Here is a 25364-nt window from a genome sequence, read left to right as displayed (position 1 = left end):
GGATAAACACCTTGTCCTTGTTCGTTTTTTGATAATGGAGTACCCTCTATGGTGGTTTGAGAACGGTATTCATTAGCCCAATGTAATGGAGTACCCTCTATGGTGGTTTGAGAATGGCATTCATTAGCCCAATGTCTCCCTCTACTGCATCGTGGGCAAATACCTGGTATTCTACTTGTTTGATACCTAGTTTTGTTAAACCCTCCTCCTATGGGGCAATTCCTTTTAAAATGTCCTGTTTGTTGACAATTGTAGCATGTTCTTGGCCTGGCATCTAAAGCCTGTTTGACTGCAGCTGCCACAATTTGCCCTTGTTCATTAATGTCTCTGGCATCTAAAGCCTGTTTTACTGCAGCTGCCATGACTTGCTCTTGTTCATTAATGTCTCTGGCATCTAAAGCCTGTTTTACTGCAGCTGCCATGACTTGCTCTTGTTCATTAATGTCTCTACATAATTTAATATATGTGTTTAAATCTTCCTGTTTCCATGGTCTAATGATATCTCTGCACCAACGATTCGCTTGGTCATAAGCCAGTTGTTTTATTAATGGCATTGCTTGTTCTGTATTCCCAAAAACTCTGGTAGCTGTTTGAATAAGCCTATCTACAAATTCAGCATAAGGTTCATTAGCTCCTTGTATTATCTTAGATAATTGACCTTGTAAACCTCCATGTCCTTGTAAAGTCTTCCATGCCGAAGTCTGGCTAGGCACATTTCAGGAGCCACTTGTCAAAAGAAACTAACTTTATTTTTAGAACTACAAATGCCAAACAAAACAGCTCCTCAGGGAAAAAACCCTCAGAGCCAAACTGCCACCACCGGCTTCCACAACCCTCTCACCCCCACACCAGCCTCTCAACCTCCCACAATCCTCCTGCTCTTGAGGCCGATTGGCTGGGGTGCGTGAGCAGAGCCAAAGAAGTCCCCCAATGAGCAGCTCCGTGGAGGATCCAATCAGCTAGATGTTGCTGGGGCCGCTGTGAGCCAATCATCAGCTGGCGGTCTGAAGGGCAAGGAAACAGCCCAATGAACATCACCGCAGAGGAGCCAATCAGCTAGATGTTGCTGGGGCCGCTGTGAGCCAATCATCAGCTGGCAGTCTGAAGGGCAGGGAAACAGCCCAATGAACATCACCGCAGAGGAGCCAATCAGCTAGATGTTGCTGGGGCCAGCAGGGATGGGTGCATGGGACCTGTCTTGGCCTGGAGGAAGCTCAGACTACATAGGGACTCGAGGAGTCAGACAGCTGGACAGGCTCCTGGCTCCATCAGTGGCCCTTGTGATGGGTGTGTCTCTCCAGAGGCTTGGTTTCCTTCTGTTTGAAGGGGCAGGGGTCAGAGGAGGAGGTGGTCACACACACGTTGCTGTGCTGCTCTGGCTGAGGACACCAGAACTGTGCAAATGACCATGCTCTGCCCAGGGTTGTCTCCTACCTTGGGCTTGGTCAGAGAGACTTGGATGGCTTCAGTCTCAGGCCTCCTGGTTTCCAAGCTAAATGACTTGTGGCCTCTTCCACTTGTTGGCAGGTGATGCTTGGGACCCTTTTCCACATAGAGGGTCACATGTGGTCACTGTTGAATGATGACAGCTGTAGAGCAATGAGTCGCGAGGATGAGGAAACTGGCCCATGGTTCTGAGGAAGGCCCTGTGAACACCCAACCTCCCTCACAGTCTCCTGGCCTGCAAGTCAAAGCCCTGTCAGTGGAAGAAGCTCCTCACACAAGGTCAGGTGCACCCTCTTCCACAGCAGCAGGTGAAGCTGGGGCTTAAGGAGCTCCAATGAGTCCTTCCAGCTCTGATGAGATGGGAAAACTGGGAGCCTCTTCCTGGGATCCCAGGAAGGTTATGAAAAGGGCACATGGCCCCATCCCTCAACCCTGACAGCCCTTTCCCAGATCCTCTCATTCTCATGAGCCAGGGAAACCTTTAATTTTCATAACTAGTTGATGCTGTAGTTGGACATGATACTAAAATGTGTCCTCTAGAGCTTTGGAGTTGTTCTGTAAGCTCACTTGCAGTGGAAGCAGAAATGAGAGTCAGACTCCATCCTTCCTCCTACATTAAAAAATCCTGCAGGAGGAGTGGGAAGGGCGCCCCCTGCCTGGCTCCTGTGGGATCAAACGACTGCTCTGCTCTCAGCATTCATGTTAGCCTCAGACTGTGTCACCTGAGCAGGGAGCAGAGATGGGACCCCAGATTCCCCAGGATTAAGAAGTGCTGGGTGTTTGCCCAGAGCATGTGGATAACCTCGGGAAAACAGGGGAGATAAAATAACACAGCCGGACTCAGTGAGACCTAGTCTGTGGGAGGCCAAACTATTATGTAGCTGTTTCTGTCTCCCCTCTGATGTGTGTGACATCATCATTGGTCACCCTGTGATCTGGTCGCCTATGTAACCCAAAGAATGACCAATCTTCAGGGTGGTGTGACGGTGTCCTCGTGCATGGGTGTGCCTTCCTATATCAACATGGGTGAAGCTATGCTCCTGTGTTCCTTTGTAGTATTACCTTTGCCCTCTTTGAAATAGAATGTTCCATGGAGATGCCTTTTGTGTGTCCCCTTCTCTTGCTCTCCCCTTAGGAGTGTTATTCCTGGATGTCAGTCAACCTGCTGACACAGACGTTGCCGAAGTCTGGCTAGGCACAATTCAGGAGCCACTTGTCAAAAGAAACTAACTTTATTTTTAGAACTACAAACGCCAAACAAGACAGCTCCTCAGGGAAAAAACCCTCAGAGCCCAACAGCCACCACCAGCTCCCACAAGCCTCTCACCCCCACACCAGCCTCTCAACCTCCCACAATCCTCCTGCTCTTGAGGCCAATTGGCTGGGTTGCGTGGGCAGAGCCAAAGAAGTCCCCCAATGAGCAGCTCCGTGGAGGAGCCAATCAGCTAGATGTTGCTGGGGCCGCTGTGAGCCAATCATCAGCCGGCAGCTGGAAGTTTGCTGGCAGCTGGATCATTAGCTGGGGCCCCTTTGGCTGTGGCTCTCAACAGACGTCAGGAAGCTAGACTCAGCCCCCTAAAACCTGACCCTTTGCCTCATTTGAATGACTTCTCCTTAATAAAATGGTTCAACACATTCTCTCTCTCTCTCTCTCATCATAAGGTCAGAGGAGCTCTCACAGCACCCCCATAGAAAAAGGTATTTCTGTCTCTATGTGGTTATTTTGCCCAGCCCAGTTAGCTCAGTTCTCCTGTAGCCAGACTCAGTGAGACCCAGTGTGTGGGAGGCCAAATTAGCATGTGACTCTGTCTCCCCTTCTGATTGGTGTGGCCTCATCATTGTTCACTCTATGATCTGGTTGCCTAACTAACCCAGATGATAGCGCCAATCTTTGGAGTCCTGTGGCTGTGTCCTCCTGCATAGGAGAGCCTTCCTACATCCCTGTGGGTCGAGCTATGCTCACCTGTCCCTTTGTGATATTACCCCTTGTCCTGTTTTGGATATGACTTTTGTGTGTCCCCTTCTCTTGCTCTGCCCTTGAGTGTGGCCTTACGAGATGTCAGCCAGCAAAAATTAACAATTAGCATTTTTGAAAATTATTCTCAGGAAACACCTTAAAGAGTAGCAGAAATATCTGAGGGGTTCAAAATTCAGAATTCATTTTTTAATTCCTCAATCATTTTATTATGGAGTCTTTAGAATTCCTTTTATAGTCTGTATACTAGGAAATGATTAAATATGTAATGTGAAATGTTTTCTCCTGCTAAGCAAGTTGTTTTTTAAAAAAAAAATAAATATTTTCACATGTATGGCTGCTAATCTTACTGGAGTGAGATGGTATCTTAGGGTGGTTTTGATTTCAATTTCTGGGGAGAAGATGGCAGTGAATAGAGTGCATCACCCCCTTGTACTTCATCACTGCACAGGTGAATAACGAGGTACAACGGCCAAAAGCTATCTTGTTAGGAAATTTCCATCAAAATTGGGGTGCACCGAAACCTAGAGGAAGGATTTCCATCACCGAGGACCGGTTACTGGGTCACAACCACAAGTGAACTGTGCGACCGGAGATCTAGTGTGATTTCTTAAATGCTGTTCAAAGGGACCTGGAAAGTTGAAAGTCTTACTACAATTTTTAAAGAGAGTAAAAGGATCTTCCCAGATATGAATTCGCTACATATTTGAGGACAACTCTGAAAGCTGAATACTGCCCCACATGGCTTATCCTCAGTATTTTCTACAGTATGCGTCCTTTCATACAACTGAACAAAACTAGAACAGCTAAACCCTTTATATTTCTTACTTGCATAGGATTTATACTTTTTATTCCAAAAGAATCTTCCCAGTCCTTAGTAAAATACTGAGAAAACTAGAAGATTTCCCACGTTTCTCACACTCACAGGGCTTCTCTCCGTGAGGGTTTTCATATATGAAAATGAAAACAGGGCTGGATGAAAAGCTGACAGGATGTACAAAATCCCTCACAAACTGTTTTTGTTTTTTTTTCAATGTGATTAAAATGGCTTTGAAGACAACAGGGGAAATGGAAAGATTTGTGATATTTTTTACATTTAAAGAGTTATTCAGTTGGATGTGGTGGTGTTTGCCTTTAATTACTGAGACTTGAGAGCCAGATTCTGAAGGATCAATGTTGGAGGACCTAAGGAAGACCCTAAGAAACTCAGCAAGTCCCTGTCTCAAAATAAAAAGTAACTAGAATGTAGCTCAGTGTAGACCACAACCAGACATAATCCCCAGTCTGTCTCTCTCTCTCTCCCTCTCCCTCTCTCTCTCTCTCTCTCTCTCTCTCTCTCTCTCTCTCTCTCTCTCTCTCTCTCTCACACACACACACACACACACACTTTCAGCAGTGTGAGCCCTTTCTTGTCTTTGAGGATGACATGAAATATTGATTTACCAGGTTTTACATTCAAAGGATTTTTCTCCAATAACGTCCTACATGTATATGAGTGAAGCAGTAATAACAGAAAAGTTTACCAATTGTTTTCATGCATACAATTCCTCTGCAGTATCTGTTCTTTCACGTGTATGAAGCAGACAGGATGTGGCAAAAGCTTTTCCACATTGTTGACATTCATAGGGCTTTTCTCTGGTATGTATTCTTCCATGTCTGTGAAGATGAGAAGATCTAGCAAAGGCTTTGCCACACTGCTTACATTCATAGACCTTCTCTCCATTATGTGTTCTTCCATGAATCTGAAGGGAACTGGATGTAGCAAAGGCTTTGCCACACTGCTTACATTCATAGAGCTTCTCTCTAGTATGTATTATTTCATGTTTGTGAAGGTGAGAGGACTGAGTGAAGGCTTTCCCACACTGCTTACACTGATAGGGCTTCTCTCCAGTGTGCATTCTTCCATGAATCTGAAGGGAACGGGATGTAGAAAAGGCTTTGCCACACTGCTTACATGCATAGGGCTTCTCTCCAGTGTGCATTCTTCCATGAATCTGAAGGGAACCAGATGTAGCAAAGGCTTTGCCACACTGCTTACAATCATAGGGCTTCTCTCCAGTATGAGTTCGTTCATGTATCTGAAGGAAAGAGGCAGTAGTGAAGGCTTTGCCACACTGCTTACATTCATAGGGCTTCTCTCCAGTGTGCATTCTTCCATGAATCTGAAGGGAACGGGATGTAGAAAAGGCTTTGCCACACTGCTTACATGCATAGGGCTTCTCTCCAGTGTGCATTCTTCCATGAATCTGAAGGGAACCAGATGTAGCAAAGGCTTTGCCACACTGCTTACAATCATAGGGCTTCTCTCCAGTATGAGTTTTTTCATGTGATTGAAGGTGACTGTATCTAGAAAAGGCTTTCCCACACTGCTTACAATCATAGGGTTTTGCTCCAGTATGAATTTTCTCATGTGTGTGACGGCTAGAGGACCGAGTGAAGGCTTTCCCACACTGCTTACATTCATAGGGCTTCTCTCCAGTATGAGTCGTTTCATGTGCGTGAAGGTGACTGGATCTAGAAAAGGCTTTGCCACACTGCTTACAATCATAGGGTTTTGCTCCAGTATGAGTTTTTTCATGTGTGTGAAGCTTAGTGGACTTAGTGAAGGCTTCCCCACACTGCTTACATTCATAGGGCTTCTCTCTAGTATGTGTTCTTCCATGTCTGTGAAGGTGACTGGATCTAGAAAAGGTTTTTCCACACTGCTTACATGCATAGGGCTTCTCCTCAGTATGCATTCTCTGATGTATTTGAAGTAAACTGGGATAATCAAAGTTTTTCCCACATATCTTACATTTGAAATGTGCATCCCCTGTGTGTGTGATCCTGTGCCTTTGAAGACTTGTCTGTGAAATACAGGTCTGAACACCTTGTTGACATTCATAGAGTTTCTCTCCAGAATGAGTTCTTTCATGTCTTCTAAATAAAGAGGAGAAATGAAAGGCTTTCCCACATGTGTCCCATTGAAAAAGTTTACCTCCACTGTGTGTTATCATGTGTCTTTGAACACCAGTGGGATAAGAAGAGGCTTCACCACATTGTTGCCATTCATTGGATTGCTCCCCAGTATTAGTTTCTTCATGTCTTTCAATGTCATTGGAACAACTGATGACTTTCCCACATACTGTACTTTCATAAGATCCATCTACCCTTTGTATTAACATTTGTGTGTGAACGCTTTTGAGAGAAACCAGAGATTTCCTATATTGTTTCAATTCACATGGCTTCTCTTCACATACCTCATGCTTGTAGTATTTGTGTCCAGAGTGAGATGTGATCTGCCTATGAAGGAATGAAGGTCATATGAAGTCTTTTGCACACATAATGAAGTCACATAGATTTACTCTATTAAAACTTTTCTTTGTTCAATAAAGAATTGGAATTGATTTGAAGGTTTCCCCCACACTATTCTGTGCTTTTGAAGTTTACCATGACTTCTTTGAAGAAGTGACCAACACATAATCAATGCTTAATTCATTCACAATTTTGTATGTATTTATAGATCCTTACATTACTACCAACATCAGGTAAAGGCTAGGTTTTCTGAGTTGTTCAACTTGCCTGAAAATAAAGAGATTGAAAGAAAACAATCCTTTGCAACACAGCTTCTCTGTGGCTATTATCCAAATAGTGATATTCACATATGCAATTTTATAGTACTTTTTGCATGTCAAATACTTTGAAAAGACTGAATATCTGTTACAGCTAAGTATATATTTCTGGTAAAAATATTATAAGAATTAATACATTTCATATTATGCATACTTTTTCAGTTGGTTTGCTTTAAAAATTATATGACAGTTCTCAGATTCCCTCACGAATTCCTCTTGTGAGTACAGTTACCTTACAATGCTTCCAGAGTTTTCAATCTGATATTCAGTGGTCTTATCTTCCCACCTGTTTCCTAAAATGAGAGAACAGAACAATCTTTATGAATATTTAGGAGCTAGAAATGTTTTGCCAAATCCTAGGTGCCATTTATGCTGCAATAGTTCACCAACTGATTCCCTTTTCACCTTCTACATAAATGACCAAAATAAACATGAATTCTCTATTTGATTAATTTTAAAAACATCATTATTACCTATAGAAGCCAGGTTTCTGAGGACTTCCAGCATCACATCTCTGTAAAGGTTCTTCTGGGAAGGATCCAGCAAAGTCCACTCCTCCTGGGTGAAGTTCACTGCCACATCCTCAAAGGTAACTGAGATCTGAAATATCCCACAAATGTATAGTGGAGGTCAGGAGAGATTGACAGCATGAGAAATCTATACTCAACATGTGTGATGTTCACATGATTCCCTGGCCTCTTGATTCATTCCATGATTTAATCCAACAAATCTTTAATGTACTCAATTTTTTAACCCATTCCAACACTAGAAATTGGCTACTCAGAAGGCAAACATCCTTTTTCAGTGTTTTATACCCTTCCTTTGGTGAGTTCACAGGAAGTGAGACGGGCTCCCAGATCACTCCTAACTTCTTTATTGGTTGCACCTCTATTACATGTCCTAGAAACATCCTGTGTGGTACAGAGCTAATATAAGCAATTCAGATAGTACTTATCTTTAGAAAAAAAAGGTGATGAGTAGGAAATTGCAGGAATCATGAAACTAAGCATTTGAGAGAGATTCTGCAAACTACTGTGGCTCCCTGTACCTACAAGGTTAATATAAACAACATGGTACTTACTGATGTCTTGTTTCCTCTGAAAGTCTATCAGTCCATACTTAAAGAAATGCCTAGAACCAGCCCACACCCACACCCTCTGGTAAAAGGGTCAATAAGGAGATGCCTTCATAGACAACATTTAGACAACCTTTCACACAGGTTGTCACAATGTGGTAACTCTCTTTGAGTTCATCCTGTGTGATTATACAGAGAACAATTAGAACTTTGCAGGTGCTTTACTCAAGAACAAATTTAGTCAACTAGCTTACTATTAAGTGACAAAAACAAACATAAGTTCTCTATTTGATTAACTTATTTATTAATGAACACAACAATTTGATAATTTCCTGTGGTTACTGTCAAAGCAAAATGGGGTAAGTGCAAAGATGGCACATGTCTTAGAAATAACTCAATGACCCAAAAATGTCACCTTGTCCAAATAAGAATCTTACAAAGTTTTATATCTCTCAAAAAATCTTCTTAATAAACAGCAGGCACTACATTTCTAAGTCTCATAGTAAAAATAAATGTCCAATGATTGTCAAACTGTTCTTAACAGCAGCCAGTTCACTACTATAATGTACAGTCATGAGACACATGCCAATGCTCCGCTCAAGGACATTTTGATCACGGTTGGGTCACATGTGCAATGGTTGTCTGTTGTGAAAAAGATTCATGGTGCCTGAAGCAAAGGTGGTGCAAACAAACATAAAGCAAAAGCTCTTCCAGAGTGTGGTAAAGTAACAAGTTTGTAGCCCAGAATTCTAAACTATCCTACACAATCTGGGTGTAAAAAAGGCCACCATTCACATCTGTAAGCATGTTATTTTTTTTTAAACTTTTTTTTTTTTTTTTAGAGAGGAGAGAGAGGGAGAGAGAGAGAGAGAGAGAGAGAGATTTTTTTAATATTTATTTTTTAGTTCTCGGCAGATACAATATCTTTGTTGGTATGTGGTGCTGAGGCTCGAACCCAGGCCGCACGCATGCCAGCCAAGCACGCTACCGCTTGAGCCACATCCCCAGCCCTGTAAGCATGTTATGATGTCTGCACAGTGATGGAACTGGCAAAAAGAAAATGTCCCTGCCACTGACACAGAACCTTACTCAAGAACTGAAAACATACAGAACCGCCCAAAACAAGGAAGAATCCACAATTACACTTAGAGACATCAGCCCAACTCTGTCAGGACAATGATGCAGGCAGGAGGGCTTCATGGGTCTTCAAGCAAATGGGAAGCACACTGAGGTCTCAGGGTCACAGCAACACTGCACAGGACATAAACCACACCCCTACAAGTGCACCACCAGTGAAATCCCATGTATGCTCAAAAAACATGAGAGCTAAAGCAGAAATCAGATCAGAAGCAGCTGAAAAGCCTCCAGGGAAGGGGACGTGAAACACAAGACTCTAAACAGACACAGGACAAAGAGGGGACTCAAGAGAAAAGGTGACCATTTTGAAGGAAAAAATGTAAAAGTCCATCACAGGAAATTCTTAGAGAACACCAGAGGTGGTACTGTATTGCTTTCTAAGTCATCCAATGCACATTTCAGAAAAGAAGAGCTAAAAGCAATCATTGAAACTGTCACTTCAGAAAAACAGACAAAGAAGGGCAAGGTAAACCTAAATTACCCACAGGAAGGTAACAGAAGGTGTGGATAAAACCACAACCTGGAAATCCGCAGTCTACAATATCAAGTTCTTCATGAACATCACCATCACTGATACACTGACATAAGGCTAAGAATACAGAAGACAGGGACTGGGGTTATGGCTCAGTGGAAGAGTGCTTGCCTACTGCTTAGGAGAAACTGGGTTCAATCCTCACTGACACATAAAAAGAAAAAAGTGTAAAATATACAATAACATTAAAGAAAAAATCAAAGAGGACTGAAAACCTAGTAACACATTTAAAAGTATCATCATCAACAATGCATTGGGACTTCAAGATTATCATAAACGTGCTTCGTACAAATTAGACAACTTGCAAAAACTGGATCATTTATTTGAGAGAGACAATTTCCTATAACTTACACACAAGGGGAAATACACAAAACAGATGAGCCCATGACTACTGAAAAAAACAGACTCAATAACTAATTATTACCCAAAAAGGCAAGGCAAGGGCCTTACATCTCAAACAGGCTTCCATGAGACACTTAAGAACTGCCACCAATTTTCTACTTTTTTTCCAGAACATAGAAGCTGAGTTAACACCTCCTAATTCATTCTGAGGCATGAGTTACCATATTATCCAAATTAAATAGATAAAGAAAAGTATTTTTTGAGAGAGAGAGAGAGAGAGAGAGAGAGAGAGAGAGAGAGAAAATGTACAATCATAAATGTAAAAAACTGTACACTCCAGGTGTCTATGCAAATGATGGGGAAATTATGGACACAGGAACACTGACTACAGTGACTACAGCAGCCATATCCAGAAGTGCCCAAAGCTAGATTCAAGGAAGATACACCTTGCAATACTGAATGGACAAGCTGCAGTTTACCCACACCAAAGAAAATCACCCAGAAAATGAGCTCTGCAGCCTGGAATGATACAGCACCCTTAAAGGCAGACTGGTAAGAGAGAGAAGCCAGTTTGAAATGGCAAAGTGCAGTAAGATTCCAAGTCAAAAACATTTGGAAAAGACAACATTATAGATGCACTAGCAGAACTGATGGGTACCAGGGACTCATGGAGCATAGAGGGAGGGAGCAATGAGGAGGAGTGATTGACAGGGGGAACACAAAATTCCCGGAGCAGTGAAACTCTTCTGTACGACATTATCTTGTAAACTACGTAACACACACAATCACATCACACAGAGGAGGAACACTAAGGTAAAGAATGAACTTTGGCTTATCATAACATGTTGCTTCATCCATTCTCCTTATCAAATGTTCAACAATGGTTTAGTAACCAACAAACACCCTACACCAAAGCAATATGTTGAAAACAGTGGAGACTATCAGCTGGAGAGAAGGGGTATTCGATTCTATGAGTAATGCCACATTTAATTGTCACTTTGATTGGATTAAAAGATGCCAATGATTAATGACCTTATGGTTGTGTCTATAAATGATTGGCATGTGGAACAGTGAACCAAACTGGAGATCCTCCTTAAGCTAGGCAGCACCATCTAATAGGACGGTGGCTTGGGTGAACAAAAGTTGGAAGAAGAAGGAAGCAGCAGCAGAGCAAGCTCCTTTCTTCTCCAATTTGTTCTTGATGGCTGCTGCAGTGGCCTGAGGATATCAGACTCTGCCTCCTTCAGTCTCCCAAAGTGGACTCTGCCAGTGATTCTCCAGGGAGTTTCCAGAACCTGTGGTCTGGACCAGAGCAGCACCATTGATCCCTCTTGTTCTGCGGCTTCAGCCTCTTGGACTCTGCAGCCAGCACTCCTAAAACTCTCCAGCTGCAGATGGCCACTGTGGACATCCAGCTTTGGGTCAAGTAGGCCAATCTAAAAGTCCCCTTTCATAATCATACTTCCTCTTGATGCTGTTTCTCTAGAGAACACTGACTAATATACTATGTAAGTCAAAAATTGCTCTGAAAAAAAATAAAGTTTATATCATAAAGAAGTGAATAAACTACCAAGCCATGAAGTTTTACAAACATATACATGAGAAACAATTTTATATGCTAAATACCATTTTCATAATAATGCAAAAATAAAGCAAAGAGGAAGAGTCAGAGTAACAAATTTCAAAACTATGTACAAAAGCAAGGAAACTGATTTTCAATACTATTACCATCTTGAAAGAAATTGGATGATAAGTCTTCAAAAGTCATTGTGTGGTCACATACACAAAGTGTTAAGTTTTGCTATGCTTAGCAAAAACAAAGGGGTACTGTGAGAAACTATGAACTCTTTGAACTGTGTGCTTGTTGCCATCTTAAGAAGATAAAAGAATGTTCTGCCAAGTTTAAAATATATATATTTTTGTGCTTGCCAGGAAATAACTAACTACAAGTAGTATAATAAGAAGTATAGAGCACTGTGACCAATAACAAAGTTATGCTGAGAATGTTTATCCATGCTGGAAAAGATTAAGCTGCCAAGAGGATGTGTTTCTTTTTTGCTATATAAAAGAAGAAGGGAAAAAAAATAAAGAGGTGCTCATTCCTACTGTGTGTGTGTATGTGTGTGTGTGTGTGTCTTTCAGCATCTCTGCTGTTACCGCCTGATCAGGAACTACAGATTGTCAGCAGGGTCTGACAAGTCATTCCAACTGCTGGTGTGGTGGTGTGCACCTGTAACTTCAGCCAATAGGGAGGTCAAGGCAGGGAAATGGAAAGTTGGAGGCCAGTCTCACCAACTTAGCAAGACACTCAGAAATTTAGTGAGACTGGTCTTCATTAAAAATTAAAAGAGGGTACTGGGATTGGAGCTGAGTGGCAGAGCACTTGCTAGCATGTTGTGAGGAAAGGGGTATGATCCTCAGCACCACAGAAAAATTAAAAAAAAAAAAGGTATTCTGTCCATCTATATCTATACAAAATATAAAAAAATAATAAATACAAGGCTGAGGATGTGCTCAGTGGAAGTGACTGTAGATTTATTACCCAGTAAAACACCTGCCCACCACCAGAACGCTGCTCACAAATTGAAATTCATTTCTGGAGGAGAACTAAGCATGAGCAAGTCCATGGCATCAATCCCCAGCACTCAATAAGTAAGCAAATAAATAAAAAACAGTCTACAACACTAATTCTCTTGGGCTGGAGAGTAGCTCGGTAGTAGAAAACTTGCCAAGCATGTATGTGGCCCTCGGATCAATCTCCAGCAGGCCACACACACACACACACACACACACAAAAAAAAAAAAAACTAAAATACATGTAATGAGAGATAAAAATGATTATAATACAAAAGGTACACAATTAGAGGCATAAAATACAACAAAATCAATGGAAAGACAACACACTTTCTCACAAGGGAGATTGAATGTTTCCATAATCTACACTCTCTAAAAAAACACTGAGCATTTCAATAAATTCTGTGAAATTTAGGGCATGGTTTACTGTATTTTGGAGGTAAACATAAGAAAAACTACATCTAAAAATAAAAATAGTATTGTTGGGGGCTGGGGATGTGGCTCAAGCGGTAGTCCGCTTGCCTGGCATGTGTGCGGCCTGGGTTTGATCCTCAGCACCACGTACAAACAAAGTTGTTGTGTCCACCGAAAACTGAAATATTAAAAACACTCTCTCTCTCTCTCTCTTAAAAAAAAAAAAAAAACAATAGTAGGGTTGGGATTTTGGATCAGCAGTAGAGTGCTTACCTAGCACATGAGAGGGCCTAGGTTTGATCTGTTAAGGTCGGGTGAGCGTCAGAGGAAGAGACCACCAAGAGACTGTCTCATGCAACAGCAGAGGGTTTATTGGGGGTCCAGCATGCTGGGGCTCAGAGCTCACTTGAGAGGAGCTGAGAGCCCCAAGAACAACTTAAGAAGAGCTTATATACATTGTTTGAACTGGGGAGTCCATGTGTATACAGGTCAGGGAATGCGGGAGGGGTTGTTTGTACAGAGCAACCAGATGGTCAGGAGACTTTTCTCAACATACATTTAACGGTTTTTCCGGGAATTGTTTTGACACCCACATAAATTTCAGGTTTCAGGAAAACAGAACTTCAACCAAGAAAACAAACTTAACCTTTACATTCTTAACCTTTCAGATCCTCAGCACCACATAAAAATAAATAAATAGGCATTTTGTCAGACTACAGCAACAACAAAAAAATAGTTTTCAAAAAATTGAAAATAATAGACTGTATCTAAGACCAGCCAAAATGTTGTACAGGACAGAGAGAGTAGAGAGGGCATTTATGCTGATCCCAAATTTCATAAGATAAAAGGCCAGCTCCCAAAGGGTTGGCCCTAGGAGGAGGCACTTAGGAGGGAACAGGAATCAGGTGACATACTGGGAGTGCTCTTGAGGGGATCAGCACCCTTATTTAGACAGACGTATTGCTCCTTTCCAGAAAACGAGTGTCATTTACTATTTCACTAATATTCAGCGATTAAATGATCATAATTGGGTATTTCAGGTATTGTCAAAATTGTCCTTAAATTTTACAATGACGAGGGAGTGATGGTGCACACCTGTAACCCAGCGGTTCACGAGTCTGAGGCACTAGGCGATGTAGCGAGACTCTGTACCAAAACAAAGAATGTAAAAGGGGCTGGTGGATAAGCAACTCTGGGTTCCATTCTTTTTTTTTTTTTATGTTGGAAGTATATAACTTGATCATTTTGTTTTGTTTTGTTTTTAATTTTTGCCTTTAGTCTCAGAGGAGACTTTGGATTTGGACTTTGTAGCAAATCTGCTACCACTAAGACTAAGGGGACACTTGTAGATAGACTAAATGCATTTCTTTCTTTTTTTTTTTTTTTGAGAGTGAGAGAGGGGAGAGAGAGAGAGAGAGAGAGAATTTTTAATATTTATTTTTTAGTTCTCGGCAGACACAACATCTTTGTTGGTATGTGGTGCTGAGGATCGAACCCGGGCCGCACGCATGCCAGGCGAGTGCGCTACCGCTTGAGCCACATCCCCAGCCCCTGGGTTCCATTCTTGATACCAAAAAACCACACAGTTAACATGAACCTGCCAAGTCCAGATAACAACAGTGAAAAAATGTCATCCTTTGTCAAATTCATCACCTTGTGAAGGACAGTTTTCATGAAATCACATTCATAAATTTATCCACCACTATTTTTGTAGTATTGGACTCAAATTCTGCAGCAATAATGCAAAACAGAGTTTCTCTGTATCTTACGTGGCATTTTGGAATCTAGGGTTGAATTTCAATTTGAAATCACTGAAAAGACAAGACTGAATCTTACAAACTTTCTATACATACTCAGGGGTAGCAAAAGGTAAATTAGGTAATTAGGTGTTTTCTTTTTCTTTTCTTTCTTTTTTTTTTGATAGCCCTGAGATGAAAACCAGGGACATTTTACTACAGATCCACATCCCCAGTCATTTTTATACTTTATTTTGAGACCGAGTCTCACCAGGTTGCATAAGGCCTGGATAAGTTCCTAAGGCTGTCCTCAAATTTGCAACACTCCTGTCTGAACCTCTGGAGAAGAAATGATCAAAGGTGTGCACCACTGTACCTGGCTGTAAGTTGGGATTTTTAACAATGGAAATGCAACCAGACTTTTAAAAAATCCACTTCTTTCTTGCCTCTTTAATATTAGTCCATCCCATGTGACTCTGAATAAATAAACCTGGGCCTCAGATAAGTGAGCACATGGGCTGGGGATGTGGCTCAAGCGGTAGCGCTCTCGCCTAGCATGCGTGCGGCCCGGGTTCGATCCTCAGCAGCACCACATACCAACAAAGATGTTCTGTCCACCGAGAACTAAGAAAAAATAAATAAATGTTAAAATTCTCTCTCTGTGTGTCCCCCTCTCTCTCTCACTCTCTCTTTAAAAAAAAAAAAAAGTGAGCACATCATTTCAAAGTGATACACAGAGAGCTTTGGTGCTGAGGGAGCACACATGTCAGGCTCAAGGGGCAGGGAAGGTCCCTGATGGCTGAGACATGCTCCCTCCTGGTCTTGCACCCTGAAAGCTCCCAGGATCACCCTCCAAGAGATCTGGACCATGACTCCAGTCTAGGAGGCTTTTCAGGTTTGCACAGCTCTGCACTGGGGTGGGTGTTGCTTATGCTCTGGGAGAGGTTTCGCTCCTTCACACTGTGAGACTAAAAGGGCAGGAGTCACTGCTGACCTGGCCCCTCAGCACCAGCATCCACAGGCTAACTGTCCACCTGTCTTCAAGGAATGGGAACAGAGCATGGAAAAAACAAGTTTCCAAGGAAGTAGCTGTCTAGATGAGGCCTGTTCCAGGAGATTCCTCAGCCCAGAGCCCCCAGCAGCTTCCCTGAGAGGCTGTACCCCACACCTCAGGCTGTCCTCTAGGAGGAACTGACCCAGGGCCTGAAGTTCTGTTCACCCTGCAGGGACCAGGGCAGCTGTGGGCACCTTGTGGCAGCTCCAGGAGAGGATAGTGGCTGAGGACATGGGACCCTGTGAGGCATCCAAAAGGAACCTCTGCCCAAGAAATCTGACATGGTGTCTATGCCTAAGGAAGATAAAAGGAGAAGCTGTGAACTCAAGTTCTCTATACAGTTGCATCTACATCAAAGAACCTTCAGAGTACTTGACTTTGGCCAACCAGACCACCATGAGGGTGCAAAGGCAGGGTTCTGTATGGAGAACAAAAATTATCTTGGGCTATCTTAAGTCCTTTCATAGCCAATTATCTTAATTTCTGTATCAGACCACAATTCTCAAAACTTCTCAGAATATACCACTAACCTTACCAGATGCCTAGTCTCAAAAATCTACCAAAGCTCAGAATGCAATAACAGACATACAGAAAAAATTTTCTTTATTTTTTTTCTGTACCCCATTAATCTGATGTTCCTACCAATGCAATTGGTTAATGTAGTGATACACAAGTTTCTTTTATAAAAGTTCATGTAGGCCAGACACAGTGGCACACAACTGTAATCCCAGCAGCTTGAGAGGCTAAGGTAGGAGGATTGCTAAATTCAAAGGCAGCCTCAGCAACTTAGTGAGACTATAAGGAACTTGGTGAGATCACATCTGAAAATACAATGTAAAAAGGGCTGGGGATATGGGCTGGGGATGTGGCTCAAGCGGTAGCCCACCCGCCTGGCATGCATGCAGCCCAGGTTCGATCCTCAGCACCACATACAAACAAAGATGTTGCGTCCACCGAGAACTAAAAGAAAAAAAAAAAAGGGCTGGGGATGTGGGTCAATGTTTAAGTGTTCCTGTGTTCAATCTCTGGTATATTAAAAAAGGAAGAAAGGAAGGAATGAAGGAAGGAAGGAAGGAAGGAAAGAAAGAAAGAAAGAAAGAAAGAAAGAAAGAAAGAAAGAAAGAAAGAAAGAAAGAAAGAAAGAAAGAAAGAAAGAAAGAAAGAGAGAGAGAGAAGAAAAGAAAAGAAAAAAGAAAAGAGGAACACATACATCATTCAGGGTAACTTGAATCCATGTTCCTTAGTATGGTCATTAATATTTGGGTTAAAATCAAGTATGTTTTGTAGCTGGGGTTGTCAATGCCTTTAATCCCAACAGCTTGAGAAGCTGAGGCAGGAGGATCACAACTTTCAGGCCAGGCTGGGCAATGTAGCCAGATCCTTTCTGAAAATCATATTGAAAAGAGCTAGGGATGAAGGACAGTACATGAATCAGACATTATTGTAGTGGCATCCCCTTCCTTCACAGAAAATTTTAACTGGGTTTCTCCAGAAATTTTCACCATGGGCTAATTTTAGGACTGTCAACAAGAGAATGTCCACAAAAAAGTTCAGTGTAGATAAACTTCCTATTTTCGTGTTGCCCTATTTTCGGGTGGCTAGTATGGGAGAAATTAGCACTCCAAGTGCTGGACTCGAACTCCCCTTACTAGTTTTTTACACACTTGTATGCAGTATAGTAGTTTGTAGAAATGTGCAAACAAGGCCTCTGGCCTTGAGCTGGGATTCACAGAGAAATCACCAACTGGGCACCTTGGAAACAGCTGGTGGGGGAGGAAAGAAAGGGGAGAAGAAGCTCTCCCCTTCTCAGGTGCTGTCCTTGAAGGGTTAACGTGGCTAGAACAGTGAAAGAAAAAGCTGCTTTTATGTGTGTGATGTGACAACTTGACTATGGTGACTCCATTTTGTGAACTCAGCCATGACACTCAAAAAGGTCATGACTGGGGAAGTTTGCATTCTTTTGTTCATGAAAATCCCCCAAGAACACAGAATGATCTATGTGCCAACCAGAGACTAACTGACCACAACTTTCCGGCTTGCTGGCATTGCCTGAACCTCCAAATGTCCCTTTTGTGCTTAAATATGGAGCCAAGTTAAGGCAGGGGCCCCACTCTGACAACCTCATTCTTTCAAGAGCAGAGTGTCTGCCACTGGCCAGCAATAAAGGCTTAACTGGAATGAGACTGTGTGGACTGAGAGTTATTTGTGGGTCTCAGTATTATAATGTGAACTTCTGAGTCCCTCCCCTTACATGCTGGGTATAAGATTCTGAAACCACCTGAACTCGGGGTTCAGGGGATAAATTGATTGATTACAGCAAAAGCAGTGCCCTCTGAGACCGGCTGCAGCCAGATAAAACTGTTTCTGGCTATCTTCAGTGCCTTGCCTCCCTTGTCCCTACATCATCATTTCCCTGTGTGCCTACATGACTGCACGACTGGGGTGACTCTACATCATGGACTATCAGAAAGGGGAGCAGTTATCCTCCATTGATGCAGCCCAGGATTCCATATCCCTGGGATCTATAAACAACCTCTTAATTCCCTTTAAAGCAGTTATTTTGACCAAACACAAGGAAGTGTTAAGTGATAATTCTTTCCCCTCAAGTATAACATTCACAAATAGAAAACAAATGCTTTCAAAAGTGTCCTTCTTGCCAGGGACAGTGGCCCAGGCCTGTCATTCCAGATATGTGGGAGGCTGAAGCAGGAGGATCACAAGTTATGGCTGAGGGAGGGAGGGAGAAAAGGAGGGAGGGAGAGAGGGAGGAAAAAAGGGAGGGAGGGAGGAAAGGAAGGAGGGAAGGAGGGAGGAAGATTTTTTCCAATATTTCACTAGATGAAAAGTGACAATTAGCGGACGGTGTGCATTTGGACCGAGTGGGAAGAACGGACGTCTGGCCGAGCTGTGAGGTGGAGGGAAGGTGGGTTTTAGAGGCAGGAGGCGCCTGCAATTTGGGGGACCTACAGCAGCCTCCGGAGGAGCTCCCCTGGGAGGAGGAAGGTGCATTTGTGGCCCTGCTTCCTCCACGTTGGGAAGAGTGGGTCGGGCCACCAGTAGGGAGCAAAGGGGACACCAGGGCCCTGAGCCGCCCTTCCAAACCCAGGGAACCAGAGGACAGGGCCCAGGGCCACTTGACAGCGTGGAATCCGCCGCCCTCTGCAGCTCACCCCTGCGCCGGGCCCCAACTCCGCACCTTCAGCCCCGGTCGCAAACTCACCATTTTTGGCTTCCGTGGTGACCCGGCGTCGTCTGGAGGAACTTCCGGGCCCCGAGATCCCCGGGAACACCGGCAGCGGCAGAGTCAACTGGGTCACTGGAACAGAAACTCGGCCAGAGAAGGAGTAGCCCGGTGGGTGCGGAAGAAAGCCCGCAATGTTGCGGAAGCCCGCCCTTCCACTTCCTCTGCGCACTGATTGGACAATTCCCCCAGCATCCCGGATGGATGGGCTCCAGGCCCGCCTCTGCATCGTGACTGACAGGTAACATCATCCAATCACTGCCTGAAATTGGGTAGAGTGACAGATTCTTGGCCCCAGCCCTTTTCAGGAGGAGCTTCATGGCTGTGCTGGGAACTAATCCAGGTGAAAAGCCTTGGCTTTGCCTCTGGTACGGAGGTGACACCTGGCGCTGCTTTCGGAGCTTGGCAAGGCCCTGGGTTTAACCTCAACACAAAAACAAAGCGCAGCTTCTCGGGGAGGCTCAGGCTGGAGGAGCCCAAGGTCAGAGAGACCCTCTCTTAAAATAAAAGGAAAAGGGTGGGATGTAGCTCAGAGGTCCAGGTTAAGCCCATTGGGTTTATTCCCCAGTACCTTTAAAACGAAAGAACGATATTGCATCTATACATATATTTTTTCACTCAGCTGATGCGACCTCAAGCGACTTAGAAAGACCAAGTCTCCAAATTTCTGAAACACTATTTAAAGATATCATATATATGACCCATACATAATATCTAAAAATGAGAACAATTTGAAAACTATTTTAGTAATTCTCATCACCTCCCGGCCTCTGTGGCTTTGAGGAGGCAGCCTGAGCTATGAAAGGAAGCCATTGGGGTTGGCTCTGATGCTCAGGGTTCCATCCACAGCAGAGAGCCTGGGCGAGGAAGGAAGGCAATCCTCCAGGGCAGCAATGTGCGGTGGAAATTAAATGGGTGCCTTGTGCTTAGTGTAGATGTTCTACTTCGACTGTTAGGAAGTCTTGTGCAGAGACCTGACTCTGGGGATCCCACAGGTCTGGTCAGGTGTATGCCCCAATATCAAACAGAAAAGGTCATGATGCAAAGCAGGAAAGGAACTTTGACCAGTGCAGCTACACCAGGAAGACAAGGAAACCCTGCCCTTATGCTGTCTTCAGGTGCTGACAAGGACTTTGAGGTTTTATAGAAAAATAATCATAGGCTGTATGCACAGGGGAAATTGTATCTAGGATTTAGTATTATCTGTAGGATTTAAGCTTCAGGCATCTGTTCTTATAACATGTCTGTGAGCTCACGCTCACTTGCCCCCTTGACACATGTCACTCTATTGCACAGACTGGAGAGAGAGAGAGAGAGAGAGAGAGAGAGAGAGAGAGAGAATTTTTTAAGTTTTAAATTTTTTTTTTATAAATTTCTTTTTTTTTTAATATTTTACTTTTTAGTTCTCAGCGGACACAACATCTTTTGTTGGTATGTGGAACTGAGGATCCAACCCGGGCCGCACGCATGCCAGACGAGCGCGCTTGAGCCACATCCCCAGCCCGAGAGAGAATTTTTTAATATTTATTTTTTTAGTTTTCGGTAGACACACATCTTTGTTTGTATGTGGTGCCGAGGATGGACCCCGGGCCGCACACATGCCAGGTGAGTGAGCTACCCATTGAGCCACCTCCCCAGCCCTTCCTTAATATTTGAAGGCAATTGGGAAATTATATCTTTGCATCACTGGATTCTTGGTCTGAGGTCATCATGATCTGCTATTGAAACACAAAAGGCATTAGTAGAAAACATACTATCTCAGGGACATAACCAACTTGGAAGATCCAGGTTATTAATATTATTATTCTGCCAAACACTCATCAGAAGACTCTTCATCTTTTCTTGATTTATTGGGAAGCCTTGCACTTGGCAATGGTAGTATGGACATGTTCATTTGGCGTGGTGCTTCAGCCTTTCCACAAACCATGGAGCAGATGGCTCAGTCACAATATTTATTACAGTGGCTTTTTAGAGCATCTTAACTCAGTTCTAAGTTTTGCATCAGCATTTATCTGATTATGAAAGATCTTGGAAGTAATTTAAGTCAAGCATTAAGAAAATCCACATGTTGTAAGTTTGAAACAGAGCCATAAAGACTGTACCACAGAAGCAAGGAATAATATTTAAAGTAGTCACTTCAAAGATCATGAGACCGGAGCTCGGCTAGGTCTGGTTCATTGGCATGCACCTGTTTCAGGCCCCAACATGAACTTCAGCAGAGTGCAGCTCTGAAATACCAGCCGGCAATAACTAGCCATGCCATAAGGTGAGTTGTATTCATACAGGCTACAGGATATCATCATCCTTTCTCTTAATTCCCATATTTAAGGCGTCTGTTAGGTGCTGAGAGCCATTGCCAAGTAGAAATGACGCATCAATATTTCCTTGCCAGCGTACCCCATGTTGCTTAGAGGAAGGACTCATGGAAATAGATTTGCCTTGGACATTCGCTGTGACATTGCATGTATGTTTGAGAAAGGTGACCCTGCTCAAGGAGCAGGGTGGATCCAGGTTTAGGGTGTATCCTGCAGGTTTTAGGAAGTATCTTGCTCCTTGGGATTAGGGCGTTCCTGGTTTAGGACAATCTGGGTTTAGGGCAGTTCCAGGTTTAAGGTTATTCCTGCTGGGAATAGGGCGGGGTATCCTGCTGCCTGAGTTCCCCTTGAGTTCTCCTGGAATTCAGAAAGTTTTGGGGATTAAAAGCCTGGTGGAGTACGTGAATGGGGCCCAGAACTGGGATTCCCCCAGAACGTGTTTGTAGAGGGCCAGTGTGAGTTCGGGAATAAAGAGTTGCTGTTTGAATCTACAAAGCTGTGAGTGGCTTGTGATCTTGTGCCCAGCCAGACTGCGGCAGTTAGGTCAATCAGTGATGTAAATATTCTGAAGGCAGAAGACAAACATCCTTTTGGGTGCCATCTCACTGAGGGTTAGGGTATTACCAATCAATCTCCAGGTGCCAGGCATCCTCCTGTAATTGCTCTTGTCCATTCTAGGAGACCAGCCTAAAATGCATCCCCTATTTCTAGACCTCTTGTGTTGTACTGACCAGACATTTGCATAATACTTAGGAATACCCAGGAAGAATACTTAGGAAAGGTGCCAGTTTCTATTGTTGAATGATCAGGGCAACCATGCATTAGTGCATACCTTATGTAAACACCTGGCCTTTATAGAAAAATTCTATTTCCACAAGCTTTCTATTTGGACAGTTGTCCAGATACATAGTCTTAATTTCAAAGGGTCAGCATGATTGTCTGGTTTAGGTTTCTCATATGCTGTGTTTTCCTCAAATATAATCCCAGACAACCTGTTTACCACAGGATCAACATATAACTGACCACTACAGTCAGCATGATTAATCTAGTTTCATTGGTGGACTTTCCAGTCCACACCACAATGGACATTAAAAATGGATCTGAGGGCTGCGGTTGTGGCTCCGTGGTGGATCGCTCACCTAGCATGTGCGAGGCCCTGGGTTTCATCCTCGATACCACATAAAAAAATAAACAAAATAAAAGAATTGTTTCCATCAACAACTAAAAAATAAATTTTAAAAAATAGATCTGAGAAATGGGTCCATAGAAGTCTCTTCATACTTTTTACTTATCTGGCAAGCTCATGAAGCTGCATGGTTGTAAACTCTGCAGTTGGAAGGTTTACCTTCCTGTGTCAGGTTTTTCAGTCATGATGACCAGTTTAAATTCTATCTTTTCAAATATGATTTAATTTACTGAATCATGTTCAGCAGCAGTGAACATGATTCAGTAAATTCAGCAGCAGTCTCAATTTTTTTTTCTTTTTTTGGTGGTGATGCTGGGGATTGAACGCTGGGCCTTGTGCATGTGAGAAAAGCACTCTACCAACTGAGATATATCCCCTGAGATTCTCAATATTACAATTAAAAAAATATATATATTTTGTAAGATCTAGTGTGTACCTCTGGGGTCCTGTATTCCCCCTTTTCTTTATTTAATAAAACTGAGTAAAGGCTTGGCATAAGCCATAGTATCATCAGTTTAAGTTATAGATAGTAGTAAAGTATTTAAATGATTAGATTTACCTTGTGTTAATTATTGTAATTTCTCAATATATACTAGTTGATATATCCTAACAATTTAAAAGGAATCCTCAATTTCTTTCTGAGAGAAGGTCTCACAATACCTTTATGTCTCAGAATATTATCCTTTAAATAGATGTCTCTCAATTGTCTTTTTAAAAATATGATTAAGCACTATATAAATCCTACCATATTCCTATGAATAATAGGTCCAGTGAGAGAACTTCTATAATGTCAATGAATTTTCAACAAGGTTTGCAACTTTTATTGCTCAAAACTAACATACAACTTTAATTTAGAGAACCTCCATCCTAAAAAAATTCCCAGATCTCAAAATTATTCAACAAACAAAATATGCAAGAATGAACAGTCTGTGAATCAATCAAACTTAGTGTCCAAGGAGAATTGTGAAAATTGGAATCTAAGTCAGCAGTTTAATATATTTAGTGTTTAAACAAGGATGTGAATTTATTCACCAAAATTAATCCTTGCTTTAAACAATAAGAATCACTAGGCAATAAAGACCTTGCTTAGAGGAGTTAAACTTGACATTTTAATAGGTCTTTATCATGTCAAAATATGAACCAAAATATTAGCTCACTTCACTATCAGCATAGATAGCGAAATCAGGGAAATGGCCTGAAATATCCTTGAATTAATCGGTCAAAATTTTTAGTCAGTCCAGTGCATATAAATATTTTTTTACATTTATCTATTATCTGTCTAATTAATAATATAAAAATATTTCTATTTAGGAAAATATTTTTATCATTAAAATCTAGAATATACAGATCTTGGTTTACCCAAAGATGATTTCTTTCTTCTTAGGACCTCCAATGTGTGCTTCTCCTCTGTTGAAATTCCTTTTAGAATTTTTCCTGGTTATACTTTGAAATAACTTCTGAAAACCTTAGAATCTTTGTACCTTGATAAAAAGAAATATCAATGAGGACTGGGGTTGGGGCTCAGTGGTAGCATGCTTGCCTGGCATGCATGAGGCACTGGCTTTGATTCTCGACACTACATACAAATAAATTTAAAAAGTAAAGGTCCATCAACAACTTTAAAAAATATATTTTAAAAAAAGGAAAGAAATATCAATGAAAATATAGTTAAAGTCCTTGGATATTTCTGTAGATAGTTAATACAATATACATAACCTATAATTAATACAATATAATTGATTAACTTTATGTAACCACGTGGATCTTAAGATATGTTGGATCCATTTCAATTTGTTCTCAACTAGGACTGCACGCTTGCATGTGATGTCACGTGATGTGGCTGATGATCCTTGTGTATACATTTACTTATTTCTTGTAATTACACAGTCAGGAACAAGAATAAGGATTTGGGGGTCATCCCAGGAACATGGCTAGCTTTGTTTCTGCGACAAGCAAATGCATCCCCATAACTTTCAAAATCAAAAGCCAAGTGTGAGACAGCAACATTTAGCAACATGACCATAGAGAGGAAAAGGGAGGGTCCCAAGGGAAGCTGCTGAGGGGTAAGAAATCAAGTTATTTGGCCTTGAGAGCAAGTCCGGCTTAGGGCTGCAACGAACAAAAATGTGGAATTAGATTTTGTCTGCAAAAGATCTTTTGATTTAACACTTACAGATAGGTGTTCTTAAAAATGCAGGCTCTGGGCAGCTCCAGGTAGCAGGTCTGAAACAGGAAGTACAGGTTAGCAGCTAGAAGGTGGAACCAGAAGTCCTGTGTGAGTGACAGTTGGAAGGACCAATGGGAAGCCTGTTGAAATGCAGGAGGCAGGACCAGGAAGCCAGCTGAGCAGCCAGGCTTGGGCGGTTACCATGATGATGGAAACAGCTTGGAGCCCGCTGCCCTAGAGCTTCCCTATCTGGTGGCATTCCATTTGGTTTGTCTGCATTCCCCAGGCCTGGGAGGGATCCCATGGCTGACCTGCACTTGCAGCTTGTGTCTTCCTGCCTTTGCACTTTCCCTAGCAGCACGTGGGACTTTAAAAGTGAGCTTTAATAGCAGACACCAGCGTTACTATCAGATGTTAAGGCAGTCTCTGGATTCAGCCATCAGACCCAGTAGGGGTTCAGTACAAACTGAGTGTTCACAAAAAAAAAAAAAAAAAACAGAAAAATAAAACTTACTTCTCTATGGGAAAAGAATCCCTGTGTTGAGTCTCATCACAACAT

General features: G+C 42.4%; 1 protein-coding gene and 1 long non-coding RNA gene across 3 annotated transcripts; one reads left to right on the top strand and one right to left on the bottom strand.

Moving 5' to 3' along the window:
* Positions 1-727: 727 nt before the first annotated feature.
* Positions 728-24894, bottom strand: LOC144371931 (uncharacterized). 2 transcript variants are annotated; one of them, XM_078035257.1, is made up of 6 exons: positions 24812-24894; positions 23998-24119; positions 19117-19399; positions 7506-7632; positions 7265-7325; positions 728-6703 (listed from the first exon to the last, which is right to left on the bottom strand). In XM_078035257.1, exons 3-6 carry the CDS (start codon positions 19117-19119, stop codon positions 4954-4956), a joined length of 1941 nt encoding a protein of 646 aa, XP_077891383.1. In that variant the 5' UTR covers positions 19120-19399; positions 23998-24119; positions 24812-24894; the 3' UTR covers positions 728-4953. The 2 variants fall into 2 exon arrangements, with proteins under 2 accessions (XP_077891383.1, XP_077891384.1); XM_078035258.1 differs by lacking the exons at positions 23998-24119; positions 24812-24894 and having other exon boundaries at positions 728-1589; positions 4945-6703; positions 19117-19257.
* Positions 19478-20967, top strand: LOC144371937 (uncharacterized). The gene is made up of 2 exons (XR_013432003.1): positions 19478-19618; positions 20541-20967. It is a non-coding gene; the product is annotated as an uncharacterized LOC144371937 (long non-coding RNA).
* Positions 24895-25364: the final 470 nt, after the last annotated feature.

The sequence above is a fragment of the Ictidomys tridecemlineatus genome, chromosome Y (assembly GCF_052094955.1).
Source record: "Ictidomys tridecemlineatus isolate mIctTri1 chromosome Y, mIctTri1.hap1, whole genome shotgun sequence".
NCBI classification, from domain to species: Eukaryota; Metazoa; Chordata; class Mammalia; order Rodentia; family Sciuridae; genus Ictidomys; species Ictidomys tridecemlineatus.
The sequence above is the reverse complement of the archived record's forward strand: the minus strand, read 5'-3'. Positions and strand labels throughout refer to the sequence as shown.

Coding starts and splice junctions, on each gene's coding strand:
- LOC144371931 (XM_078035257.1), bottom strand. Junction 7,326..7,505: donor CAGAAACCTGGCTTCTATAG/GTAATAATGATG, acceptor CTCTCATTTTAG/GAAACAGGTGGGAAGATAAG. Junction 6,704..7,264: donor AACTCTGGAAGCATTGTAAG/GTAACTGTACTC, acceptor ATTCCTTCATAG/GCAGATCACATCTCACTCTG.